Raw genomic sequence first — 12,886 nt, 5'->3', positions numbered from 1 at the left:
ATTTGAACCCAGGGAGTCTGATTCCATAATCCCTTCTTTCATCCATTCAACTAGTGTTTATTGAGCAGCTACCATGTTCCAAGCACTAGGACAGTAGTGGTGAATAAAAGAGCAGTGGTCACCCTACTCAGACATGGGATTTGTATGCCACCTCTGCCACTCTTTCACTCTGGAACTTGGTGCAAATCATTTAGGCCTCTGAGCCTCAGTTTCTTCACCTTCAACTGGGGATAATAATATACCTGTCCAGCTGTTCTGAGCGTCTTACAAGATACTGAATGTGAACATGCTTTGTAAACTGTAAGACACTATACAAGAGTTATGTGTTAATAACATATTATAGTATCTCTGGAGCTTATGATGTCTAGGCCCTAGGACCTCCCTGTTTCCTTCTCAGGTCAGGAAGCCCCTTTCTTGCTTAGTGTTTGAGAAGGAGGGAGAAGGACCAAGATTTGTACACTCCCCATGGCCGTAGTTCTGGCCTCTGGAGTATCCCTCACAACCTCTAGAACTCTCAAGGCTCTCCTCAGTCTCCATCCCTACTCCCGGGTTCAGTCTGCCCCTTGACCTATTACCTGAGACCCCATGGGCAGGGAGTTGAGAGCCACAAGGAAGAAGCTGCATTGTAACTGAGCTCCCCCGGGACACCGGGGGAGGGGGAGGGGGAGGTAGGAGGCAGGGCCTACTTATTCATTAAGCAAGATGCCTAGAGCCCAGGATACTTTAAGTAGCCCATGAAAATGTTTTAATGTTCTCTAACATCATATGAAAAAACATATATGAAGGGGAGGAAATCAGAGCGGGAGACGAACCATGAGAGACTATGGACTCTGAAAAACAAACTGAGGGTTCTAGAGGGGAGGAGGGGAGGTTGGGTTAGCCCGGTGATGGGTATTAAGGAGGGCACGTTCTGCGTGGAGCACTGGGTGTGATATGCAAACAATGAATCATGGAACACTACATCAAAAACTAATGATGTAATTTATGGTGATTAACATAATAAAAAAATATATATGTAATCTATAATCTAGCTTGCTACTAGTACAATCATAAAACATGATTTATTTTTAAAAAATCTGCAAGGGAAGGGGCCCACAAAGGCAAAAATGCCTAAAGTCCACAGATGACACATCTGGAGGGAGACAGAGTCAAACTGTGCTTGGGCAGCATCTCCATCCATACACAGTTCCCTGGGTTCTCTCAGCTCATTCAGTTCATTTATTTGTGTTCAGTTCATATGGAGGCATTTCTTTCCTTAATATAGAGACAGCTTCTCTTAGATAAGAGCTAGTCCATTTCCAGCAATAAGTAAGAGCTTAGGGCTTGGTGGATCAGTCTATCTACCTACCCACCTACCTACCGATCACTTATCTATCCACCTACTTATTTTTATAGAGACTTAGAGAGTCAACCCAGTAATTAACCCAGGACTAACATTGCTTCTTTCCAATTGCTGTGATTAGTAAATATGTTATCTCAGACAACTTTAAATTCCCAGTTTGAGAATTGATACACATCTCTTTGTGAGTAATGTTTGGTGGGTTAAGTAGTTCTGTTTAATATATCTAATTAATTTATTAAGAAGTCTTTGGGAAATTACCCTAGATTGAACTACCATGACCTTTGGTAGGTTCTGTTCTTGAATCTCATCCTTTTACAAAAATGTTCATCAACAACTTGTCCCAAGTCCTTTATCAATGGTTTTCAAATTGTGTTCTGAAGATCCCCTACATACATACACACATATAGTTCCTTTTCAGAGACCCCTCAGCATTGGGCTGGGGGCAGATGGGGGTAGTATGATGATACACAGGCAGGGCAAAACTTCTATCCCCTTCACCGCCCTCCTTCTATTTATAGCAGCTTTTGTTTACTAGTGGTTACCATATAAGATTTTATTTGAACAATAGGTTCTGTGGCCAAATAAAACTTGTAAACCATTCTCTTTAACTGGAAGTTGATATTTTTGAGTACTGATGTGTCTTTATATAAGACGTGTGTGTGTGTGTGTGTGTGTGTGTGTAAGCAATTTAAAGGAAACAATAACTTATATCTTAAGGATCAGATTTTAAATGTGGCATTTCTACTTCACCTAGCCTGTTCAACAGCTGAGTATTAACTTTGGTTCCTACCGGTTAGAAAAGTTCTACAACATTTGACATGCTTTGAGATCTCAATGGGTTGGGGAATCATGGAGAAATTCTGTTTTTGGCATTAAAATAAATGCTTCTATTAAGTTTTGTGATTGACAAGGAAGGGGGGGTAAAATTCCATCTCCTAAAGGATCTATTTAAAAAATAGGTTATTTGGCTCTACTTGACTTTTGATATAGACCATTCAACCACAAAGACATTCTCTGGAATAAGAATCCACCACAGACAAACCCACTTGTAAACTGGGGGAGAGGGAGAATTTGAATGGAAACCCCTAGAACTAGAGGACTTTTTTTTTTCCATTTAAAAAAGCCTTCCTGGGGTTGATTTCCATAAGTGTGCATTTCCTCTTCATGATCCCGGTCATTAATCACCAGTTAGTGTTTAATGAACACCTGAATGGATCATAGGTTCCACAATCCAACCTGAAACTCAAATTTTAGGTTGTCTCTTCCTCTAATAATTATAATCCACCCCCAGGGGCTGTTCCTGACTTGTTTGGCATTTCTGTTTTTGCAGAACTTGAATCAGGGCACAGGGCTTCAATGTCTTCTCTTATTCCTCCCTTCGCCTTTTCTCAAATCCAGAATTTCTTAACCTCTGCGTGATTGTCATTTTGGGCTGAATGATGCTTTATTGGGGGGAGTGCGGGTGGGGGGGGGCTATCCTGTCCTTTGTTGGATGTTTAGCAGCATCCCGGCTTCTACCCACTACCCACCAGTAACTCCCCTGCCCCAACTGTGACAACCAAAATCTCTCCAAACTTTGCCAAATATCCCCTTGCAGGGGTGGTGGAAGGGAGTGAGAAGGGGGTGAAGCTGCTCCCTGTAGAGAACCACTGCTCTCAAATCTATGAGGATCCTAAGCCTGAGAATCCTACCAGAAATCACCTGGCCACCACCAGACATGGTTCTCAAAGAAAGCTTAGACATATGTAATTTAACCAAGTCAATGTTATCAACCTCTGTTGCACATTTGAATCACTGCAATATTTACAAATGATTAACTGGGACTTAGTATTTTTTAAAAGTTCCCCAGGAGATCTCAATTTGACATAGGATAAACATGTGTACTTAGCAGTCATAATACTCATAAAAACTTAAAAAAAAAAAGCCACCAATTTTATTTCAAATAGGAAATATCCAGGTAGTTTCAGAGCAAGAAAAAACATTCCATGTTGATAGATTATAGAACATAGATAGGCCCCTGGAGACATTTCACATTTACTTTTTGTTCTGTTCTCATCACAAAGCAATTGGGAACCTGGATACCTCTGGGAATGCTGGGCTTTTTAACAGTTTGACTGAAGGTGCATCATTTGATGTAGAGCAATTTCTCTGGTGCTTGTAACTCACAGAGACTTGTCGCCAAAGTGACATCAATTAGGAAACTTCACAGGGAAGAGCCCGACCAAGGGGAAATTCCCCAGATGTAATGCTTGTGATTGGCAGGGAAGGAGGTGTGAGAATTAGAAAGAGCAAGGGTGGGCTAAGGAGGGAGGCATTCTGATAATGTTTTTTCAACACATGAAAAATATGACCAAATTGCGACCTCTTTCCTTTGTTAGTGTTTCAGTAACAGCAGGAATAAAACCACATGATGGTCTCACTGATAAGAGGAATTCTTAATCTCAGGAAACAAATTGAGGGTTGTTGAAGTGTAGGGGGGTGGGAGGGACGGGGTAGCTGGGTGATGGACATTGGGGAGGATAAGTACTATGGTGAGCGCTGTGAATTGTGCAAGACTGATGAATCACAGACCTGTACCCCTGAAACAAATAATACATTATATGTTAAGAAAAAAAAAAAACACACGATGAAGGTCTTTATATTTTAGGATCCCGGGAACATTACATCCAGAAGGTGTACACATTTTGGCATCTGCCAATCCCATGTCTTCTGGCCGGCCAAGGAGGGCTGGCTGAGATTCTTGGCCAGTTACCGATCTTCTGAAAGGTATACGATGCAGTAGATGAGGTTCAACTTTCCATGTGACCTTAGGCAACTCACTTAACTTCCCCAAGACTTTGTTTCCTTATCTGAAAAAATGGGCAGCATGGCATTTACCTCGGACAGTCACTATGAGGATTAAATTAGATAATATATGGGAAAGTGTTTTGTGAATTGTAAAGCCCCATAAGGTAACACTATCTTTCCTGGGACCTTCTATTCTGAAGATTCCACTAGACCAAGATCCCATGGCTTCCAGTTTTGGCTTCTAGGGCCTGTGTAGAATAACGGATGAGCGCAGACATTGACTTAACTTGTCAAATGTCTGTCCTCAAGTGGACAATTAGGAAAGTACATTTGAGTTAAAAATACAGGGTGATGTAATTTTCATGACTGAGGTTATAGTTGTATTTTAGGTTATTATATACTAAAGACAAGAAAATTAACTGGTGCCCTCTAAAATGCAAAGAGCAAGAGATTAATCTGATAAATGGTTTCCATTAAAAAATTCCATTTGATTTCCCAAATTTATCTTGTCTCCTGAGGTTTCTGAGTGCCACAGTGTCCTTCCCTGTGCTTTCCAGCGTATTCTACTGATTCCTATATCCCTAGGTTTGAAGAGTATCTGTATTTATACCAATATAGTTGCACAACATAACTACAGAGTTAACCTATTAGCTCCCTAATTCATGGACATATTAACTGAAATCACAGTTTTTGTCTTTCAATTTAGTTTTGGTTGATACTCAAAACATAATCTTTGTGGAAAAAATAAGGCTTTCGTAATGCTTTTTCATACAGGTAGTGCAGCTGAGATCATCCAAATAAGTCCATGGTCAAGGTTCTAAGTTATCAGTGCTCGCCTAGTAATAAGGATTCTCATCAAAGGATGAAACAAACAGAGCAGGAAATAAGGCTATTTCAGGGGACAGTCAGTGCTATTCTGGGGGAAACCGGTGAAGAAGAGGTCAGCATTTACAAACTTTCACTTGAATGCTTTTACAATTAGGTGCCTCACATGGCTAGCAGAGGAAATTGGGTGGATTCCATCCTAGTCTTGTGAAAACACAGACCCCTGGATGCCATCTTTTCTGAAGAGAATACTGGGGCAGCCAATGGTAAACCCGAACTGAGCACACTACTACATTATCACACTAAGTTCATATTTATCTAGTTTCTCCTCAGATTGTTCTGTCTCGAAGTCTGGGTCAGGATCTTGGTGATGGATCTCAATGATAAGAACGTAGATGAGGCCTCCAATGACCGCGCCAACCAAAGGACCCACTACGGGAATCCACCAGAAGTTATTTCCAGCTCTGAAATCAAACAAGAAGTTAGTGATACACCACTTGGATCTTTCCCCTGGTATTACTAGCTATTCACTAACAAGCCCATCTTTCTCATGCTCGCGGTTCCCTTTTAACTCAGCAAGAGCTAAGTATAAGGACATTCACTGTGCTTCACAAGCATCATCCTGGATTTTTCATATACCTTATTTCAGATGATCTATTCCATTGTCCTATTAGTACTCGTGAGAGAATATGTCCCATTTATTTTCCTTTCATGAAAGAGAGTCCCTGAACCCACTGTCAGAATTGAAGGCATCTAGGGACAGTGCTGGTGGATTATTCAGAAACTGCCTTTCCCTCATCCTGAAATGATGAGTCCTGGGGATTACAAATGGAAGGATGTGGAGAGGTTCCTGGGTAACGTTGGTCTAGGAGGGCAATCACAGAATAAACAATCAGGAAATGTTTGTCAATGAATGAATTTAAAAAATGAAAGGTGGACATATGAATTACCTACTAAATATAATTTAATTTCATGCTTATTTTTTGAGGTCACAGTTTGAAGCTACTCTCTGATAAGGCTTTTCTGCCATGATTCCCTGTCTTCTGCAGAAGTCCTCAATAACAGTACATTATACTAGAAGTATAGTTCTGGGAGAAAGCAGGTGCCTTCATAAATTGTCACCATCTTTTTCGGAGACAGGAAATCCATTTAAATAACTCCATAGGAAGGAACACGAAGCTCAGAAGCAAGCAAAATTGTACAGTAATACTCTAAAATTATTTAAGGATTTATACATTTCAGATAAAACTTTTTTAAAGCAGGGGAATGATAAACACCAGCACTGAGGATAATGCGGAGGAGGCAGGGGAAAGAGCAAGTGCATTCGCATATACTGAGGACTTCACAGTTGGGGAAAGGTTCATGGCTGTTCTTTTTATCATTATGCTTAATAACCGTATACATGTTCCAGGTGGCCTGTTGTTTGTATCACGTTTGAATTAGAAAGGATAATAAAGGAACTAAGCCCTGCTCTTGACCCTCATTCTTCCCTCTGCATGGTGATCCCTTCTACCTGGATCGTCCCCAGAAATCCTAGCTCATGAATTCAGGCTCGAGGGAAGAGCCCTGAGGTTGAGCACCGCGGCCACCAGATGTCACTCTTACTGCGCAGGAGAGAGGACACTGCACTTGGCTGCTCTCCATACCCAGGAGGGGCGAGCCCCCAAATCCAGGAGGGCTTTCCTATGAGAGGCACATGGGCTTTAAAGAGCTAGGAGCCTTCTCTTTGGTAAACACATGAAACAAGTATAAGCCCCCTTATTTTTCTCTCATTTCCTTTCTTTCATCGTGATTATCCGCAAATCTCACTGTCCTTTAATAGATTCGGGTCCCAGGTATCTGCCAGGACTCACGTCCTCGTTTCACTGGCCAGACTCTCAGGGCTGAATGTGTGGTGCCAGGGTCACAGCTCAGAGATAGAGGCCCTCGCACGTGGCTTCCTGCCTGGCCAGGTCTTACGTGTCCACAGTGTCATCCGCACGCCATGATTTGGGGGATGCCAGGACAATGTCTGTGTTACTTGCTTAAGGTACACACCACCATCAGGGATTCATTCCTTTGGGTAAACTTTAAAATATTAACAATATCCCTGAGATCCTTCATCCGTGAAGTCATTAACACCTTAATGTGAATTCGTGGAGAGCGCTTAGATGGAAAACCTCCTAATATTTAAGGGAAAAGCCAGAGTCAGCCAGGGTCTATTGACTTGCCCTTGTCAGACCCTCTGGTGCCCCCTGCCCACGGTCATCCTCACTGCCTGCCAGACAGGGACGAGTGGGGACCCGAGAGTTAGGCAGTCTTGGTTTTATCTGACACCAAGCTAGGGTATCTACTGAGATGCTTACCAGGGATGAGGAACCCTGAAAGGGTGGGACGATCTAGGAACACTCTGGAGATCTGTTATCCCTCGAAGGTTTTCTTGGGAAGTTTTGAAGATTACCAGCCAGCCAGCTCTTTCCTAACTGGTTTCTGCTCCTCTATCTCTCCTTTTTAATCCATTTTATGTAGTGATGTCAGATTAATTTAGTGAATTGGAGTTTTAAGCATGTCACACTTCTGTTCTAAATCCTTCCGCTGCTTCCCGTAATCTATGGAAGAGGGAGCGGCCCAGACCCCAGTCTTTCACTCTGGGAGTCTACAGCCTCTGTGATCTGACACGAGTTGTGCTTTCCAGCCATCTCCACGCACCCTTCCAGCTAGACGAGATCACTTGTTAGTTTAACATTCCGTCCTTGTAAACAGATCTTCTCTGCCTGAAATCTCCTCTCTGTCCCCCATTTAAGCGTGTCCAAATACTATAAAATGCCCCTACTTCCACCCCCATAATTCCTAAATTTGGAGCTGCAAACCTCTCAAGTGCTGGAGTTAATGAGTCAAATCTCCTTAACGGCACTAGGCAGCTTCAACTGGTCTAAGTACCTATGCTGAGCCCACTGAACAGAACACAAAGGGAACAGAAGGGCAGCAGCTGGGTTTCATCATCTCCAGCCCGGGGCCTTGAGCAAGAGTTCAGGTAGCTGCAGGGGTGGATAAATGAATGCACGAAGGGAAAAGACCCTGACACAGAGGGACATGGAGCTGGTCTGGCAGTAGGGGATTCTAGCATTTTGCCACAGACATGATCTCTTACCATATACTTAACAAAGCCAAGGGAGGATAGGCAAGCCCTCTACTGATCTTAGAAGCACCACCACTCCTAGAGCTTTGGGTGAGTCACAAAACGGGGCTCAAAAGGAAGCCTTCGGGGCCTATTTGTTCCAGGGGTCTGTGTGAAGCTAACAGAGGTGACCTGGCTGTGGGGGCAGCAGTCTCCTAGACTGAGGCTCAGGGAGGTGGGATTATCGAAACTCAGATTAATTCTGGACTCTGGGAATCTTTCTGACATGTTTTTCATTCTCCATCGGGAGGACACAAAAGAACCTTCTTAGTTGGGGACGTTTTGTTCAACCTTTTCATGTCCTAGTGGTAATCATTCTGCAACAAGAGCTCCTCACCTGTGGTACTCTTAACATTTTTAGCCAAATAATTCTTTGTTGTGGGGATCTGTCCTGGCTACTGTAGGGTGCTTGGCAGTGTCCCTGGCCTCTCTCTACCAACTAGATGCCAGTAACAACCTTCACCTCCACCCTCCCCAGTTGTGACAACCAAAAATGTCTCCAGGCATTGCCAAATGTCTTTGGGTGGAAAAAATTACCTCTGGTTGAGAACCACTGGTCTAGAAAACTCATTGCATTATTAGTTTCTTAAAGATAGGGGATGTTGCTTGATTTTCTTTGTATTTCTCATCTCCTAGGACATGCCGGGCACATAGCATTCGCCCATTTTTTCATTCAGACTTTACTGACTTCTCCTGAGACTCTGTATATGCCAGGACCTGGTCTTGTTACTGTGGGGGCGGCGGTGAGGAAGCCGCCAGGTCCCTGTCCTCAGGATGCTTACGTTCTAGCAGTTCTCAACCCTGTCTGTGGTGGTTATCTGACTGGTGTCAGTTATTTTAATAGCTACTTTTTCACACTGGTGAAGACAACCCAAACTTTCACTTAAATAAGTCATCACATGTGTATGATTATATGTACAGGTCAGCATTTAGGGACATTCAAGTCTTTTCTCACAGCAAATATCACTAGAATTTCCTCACACGTGTCTTTCCTACTTCTCTTTCTCCATGTTGGAGCCCTGTTACTTGATGAACCAACGTAAGTTCCTTTCCCACAGAGAGATGTGCTAAGTGGATGGGAACAGACCACTGTGATTGCATGCGGCAAAAGTGGGAAGGAATAAATGGGCACAGTGTGTCCTGGAAGATTGGTACCAACAGTTGACGTATTTCCTCAGCACATTCTGAGGCAGAAAGTATGACGTCTTGCCATTTCCTGTGCACAGGTTCTCTTTCATGTCTGTTCCACCAGGGATTTCCTACTCATACCTCAAGACCCAACTCAGCCCTCACTTCTTTGGTGATGCCTTTCCCAACTTGTGAGGCATAGCTAGTCACTCTCTTATCTGCGTTCGCTAAGCACTTTGTTTTGGGGGTTGCCAGAGCCCTTACTTTATTGCTCAAGGCTAGTGTTTTAGCTGATTTTGAAATCTCCTTACGTAGCACAGTGACCACAGCACCAGATAGTGTTGAGTAAAGATCTGCTGAATGAGTGAAGCATAGCATGGTTCACTAGCAAGAGCCCAGTAGTCGTATCAGAAGATGGAAATTCTAGGTGCAACTTTATCACAAAGTGAATCTGCAGACAAGCTATACAACCAAAATACTCACATAAAGCCATCTACTAACTGAGGCTTTATTATTATTATATAGGGTAGGCCTATCTCTTTTGAATTTACCTGGAGCCTCTCTCTGTCTCTCTCCCTCTCTCTTTCTCTTTATCTGTGTCCATGTGTGTCTCCCCTTACCCCCACACCCCAAATCACAAATCGTCAGTGACAATCCACACTGATGACCAGAGCATGCACTTAATCTCCACACTCCCAACTGAGCTCTCCCGGACCTCCCTGGTCCAAGCACAGCCCTTCCCGGTAAGGCACAGCATGAATCTCTCTTCCCCCGACACCACCAATACTTACGTGAAGACCTCAAACCCCCAACCTGCCAAAGCAGTGAAAAGTCTGGGACTCAGGTCTCGAGCTGGGTTCATGGCACAGCCACTGTTCAGTCCCAAGGAAGAAGAAATGACGATAATCAGGAGGCCGATGACAATGGGCTCTAGGCCTTTGGGGACTCCCAAGTTTCTGGAGTCAAAAATGGCAAAGACAATCATGAGGAGGAACATGGTGGCCACTACCTGGGGAGAGAGAAAATGCACAAGGGATTTAACTTGTATTCTGCTCACTCACCCACCTCAGAATTCACCCCCTCTTGTTACAAACAAACCCGGTAATAACTAACACACACTGGTGAGCACACTGTGCCAGGCTCTCTTCTCATCACAGCAATCCTAGATGTGGAGCTAGCATCATTTACACATTAGTGACGTGCCAAGGTCACCTACTCAGTGGCAGTCAGGTGTGGACCCAGAGTTCGGCTCCGGAGACTGTTATCTTGACTACAACTATCCTGCTAAGCTACCATCCCGCTAAACAGAAAGGCAAGTTGCCGGCTGTCAAAATGGTTGAAGATGCTCAGTCAAACTAGTGAGAAGAACAACGTGAGACATCAGTGGATAAGCGGGCAAAGGAAATGAAAAGAAAATTCATAAGAGAAAAATAGAATTAAGAAAGAAAGAAGTGGGAAAAACTAATTTGTAATGAAAAAAGGCAAACGGTACTAAACATTAGGGAAATGATACCAGTTCTCTCAGGCTCTTCTAGTAGAATGACACATGCCACTTTCAAAAGGAATGAAGATACCGTCCTTTTCGATGAAAGCCAAAGTTTGAGAGAGAGAAAGTCAGCCTTCTTTCTCGCTTACCTCTAATGGAAACGACCTGAATTCACATGAGAAATCTCTAATGAGATAGCCCAGCCCCAATTCCTAGAAAGGTCTTCCTTTTATTGGGTGTAACTTTATCTCACCATAATTTCATGGACTAAATATTTTATAATTAGTGTATAAATATTAGTGTACATATATTACGTAATTAATATGTAAGTATATTAATAAATATTTATTGAGCACCTGTTATGTACTAACTTCCACCAAATCTCCATGGAGGATGTACATACCAAGCCTAACTTCTTTTGCACTTGACACTCCTTCAACTCTTTGAAAGCTACTAATCCATCCCATCACCTCCAGCCCCACAGCTCCCACACACACACCTGCTCTGGAGTAAACATCCCCATTCTCCACTCATTGCTGTGTGACATCATTAGCTTTTGGTTCCTCTCTTGTAGTAGTATGCCCTCTTGAACTGTGACATTTGGAAATGACTCTAATACTCCCAGTATGGAATAGAGTGTAAAACGCTAAACTACTTCATTTGAATACTATCTTTCAATTTTTTCAGCTTATGAGAACATTCCTTTTTCTCTGGCAGCTACATCTCTCTGTATCTTTGCCACCAAAACTTTTCTCATCATCCCAGCTCATTTAGGCTCTTGGTTCCAAATGACTAATGTGATTCCCACAGTCCAGTTTCCCATCTAATTGTCTTCACTTTTGCATTGTTCCTTTTGTCCTCAGGTGCTCATTTTGTTTTTTGCTAGATTCAAAATTCCTGGGCAGAGACTGTTTACAATGCATTTTCCTTATATTATTCACTTCGTCCTTATAAAGTAATCTGCTAAGTGCTCATATTATCCCCACTTTACGAGACCCCCAGAGTTCAGTAATTTAGCTGAAGTTGCTCAGGGAGTTGGCACAGAACTGTTATTTTAATTCAGACACTCAGACTCCAAATCTCAGATCTTTATGACTCACGTTTACTTGTCAGTCCCTCAAGCTCCAGACACAGGGCTGAGCATACAGAGAGGGCTCAAGAAAGACTTGCTGGTTGCCTGTTTGGTTTGTTGATCAAAGTGGAAAGGAAAAAGACTGAGGGCATGAGGGCATGGTTTTTTCATCCATCCATTAAACGGAGGTGGGCAGGGTTGGTAATCTGGAAGATCCCTTTTATACACATGCCCCCTCTACCCTGCCCCATCGTGATCACAAGAGAACAACTGAGAGTTGCTGGAGATGTCCTCCCTCCCTCCTTCCTTCCTTCCAGGCTGACCAGCAGCCTTTCTGGGCCGCAGTATGGGAGGAAGAGGCTATCAGGTTGACGATGTTCGTTCTGCCACAAATTGACCAGAAGAACTGTGCTATTGGCTACATCACAGATGGCTGGGTGCAGCTTGTTTAGATGTCCATAGGGCAGAGACACTTCTAGCTACCTTGAGAGGTTAGATAAACCTATGCACCTGAGGAGACACAGAGGACCAGTGATACTCTAGGCTCAACTGCCACACTTCACAGTCCTTGAATTGAGATAGAAAGGTCTTTTCCTGTGGCTTCCATGTTCAGAGCACAGAAGAGACAGTGATCAGAAAGCAAACCCTATTTGCCCCTTTAGGGGTTAAAATGTCCAGTTGTCCACTCTTTTCTGGACCTCAACCAATGTGAAACAAGTGTATGCATATTTTTTAAAGATTTATGTTGTTTATTTTTAGAGAGAGAGAGAGCAGGGGGAAGGGCCAAGGGAGAGAGAGAATCTCAAGCAGACTCCCCGCCCAGTGAGGAGCCTGATGCGGGGCTCGATCCCATGACCTTGAGATCATGACCTGAGTTGAAATCAAGAGTTGGGCACTCAATCAGCTGAGCCACTCAGGCGCCCTCAAGTGTATCTATTAAAGAGGAAGGAGAAAACTTTTTTAGTGGTATCAACTTTGGTAAAGGGAAAAACTTGTCAAAAATGCTTGGGTTATGCCTTGTGACCTCTGACTTTGGAAACACAGCCTTTCCTTCTTTTTTTAAAGATTTTATTTATTTATTTGACAGGG

The 12,886-nt window shown here is 43.2% G+C and overlaps 1 protein-coding gene across 1 annotated transcript in view; it reads right to left on the bottom strand.

Annotated features, from left to right (window-relative positions):
• Positions 1-3,894: 3,894 nt before the first annotated feature.
• The window catches only part of AQP9 (aquaporin 9), a 43,124-nt gene continuing 34,132 nt past the window's right edge, over positions 3,895-12,886 (bottom strand). Inside the window, exons 5-6 of the mRNA XM_021693876.2 lie at positions 10,031-10,248; positions 3,895-5,418 (exon numbers count right to left, since the gene is read on the bottom strand). Of these exons, the coding sequence (XP_021549551.1) occupies positions 5,244-5,418; positions 10,031-10,248 (393 nt within the window). The 3' untranslated portion in view covers positions 3,895-5,243. The remainder of the gene's footprint in view (positions 5,419-10,030; positions 10,249-12,886) is intronic.

This window comes from Neomonachus schauinslandi, chromosome 9 (assembly GCF_002201575.2).
Source record: "Neomonachus schauinslandi chromosome 9, ASM220157v2, whole genome shotgun sequence".
In the NCBI taxonomy this organism is placed as follows: domain Eukaryota; kingdom Metazoa; phylum Chordata; class Mammalia; order Carnivora; family Phocidae; genus Neomonachus; species Neomonachus schauinslandi.
This window is presented reverse-complemented; position numbering and strand designations above follow the sequence as displayed.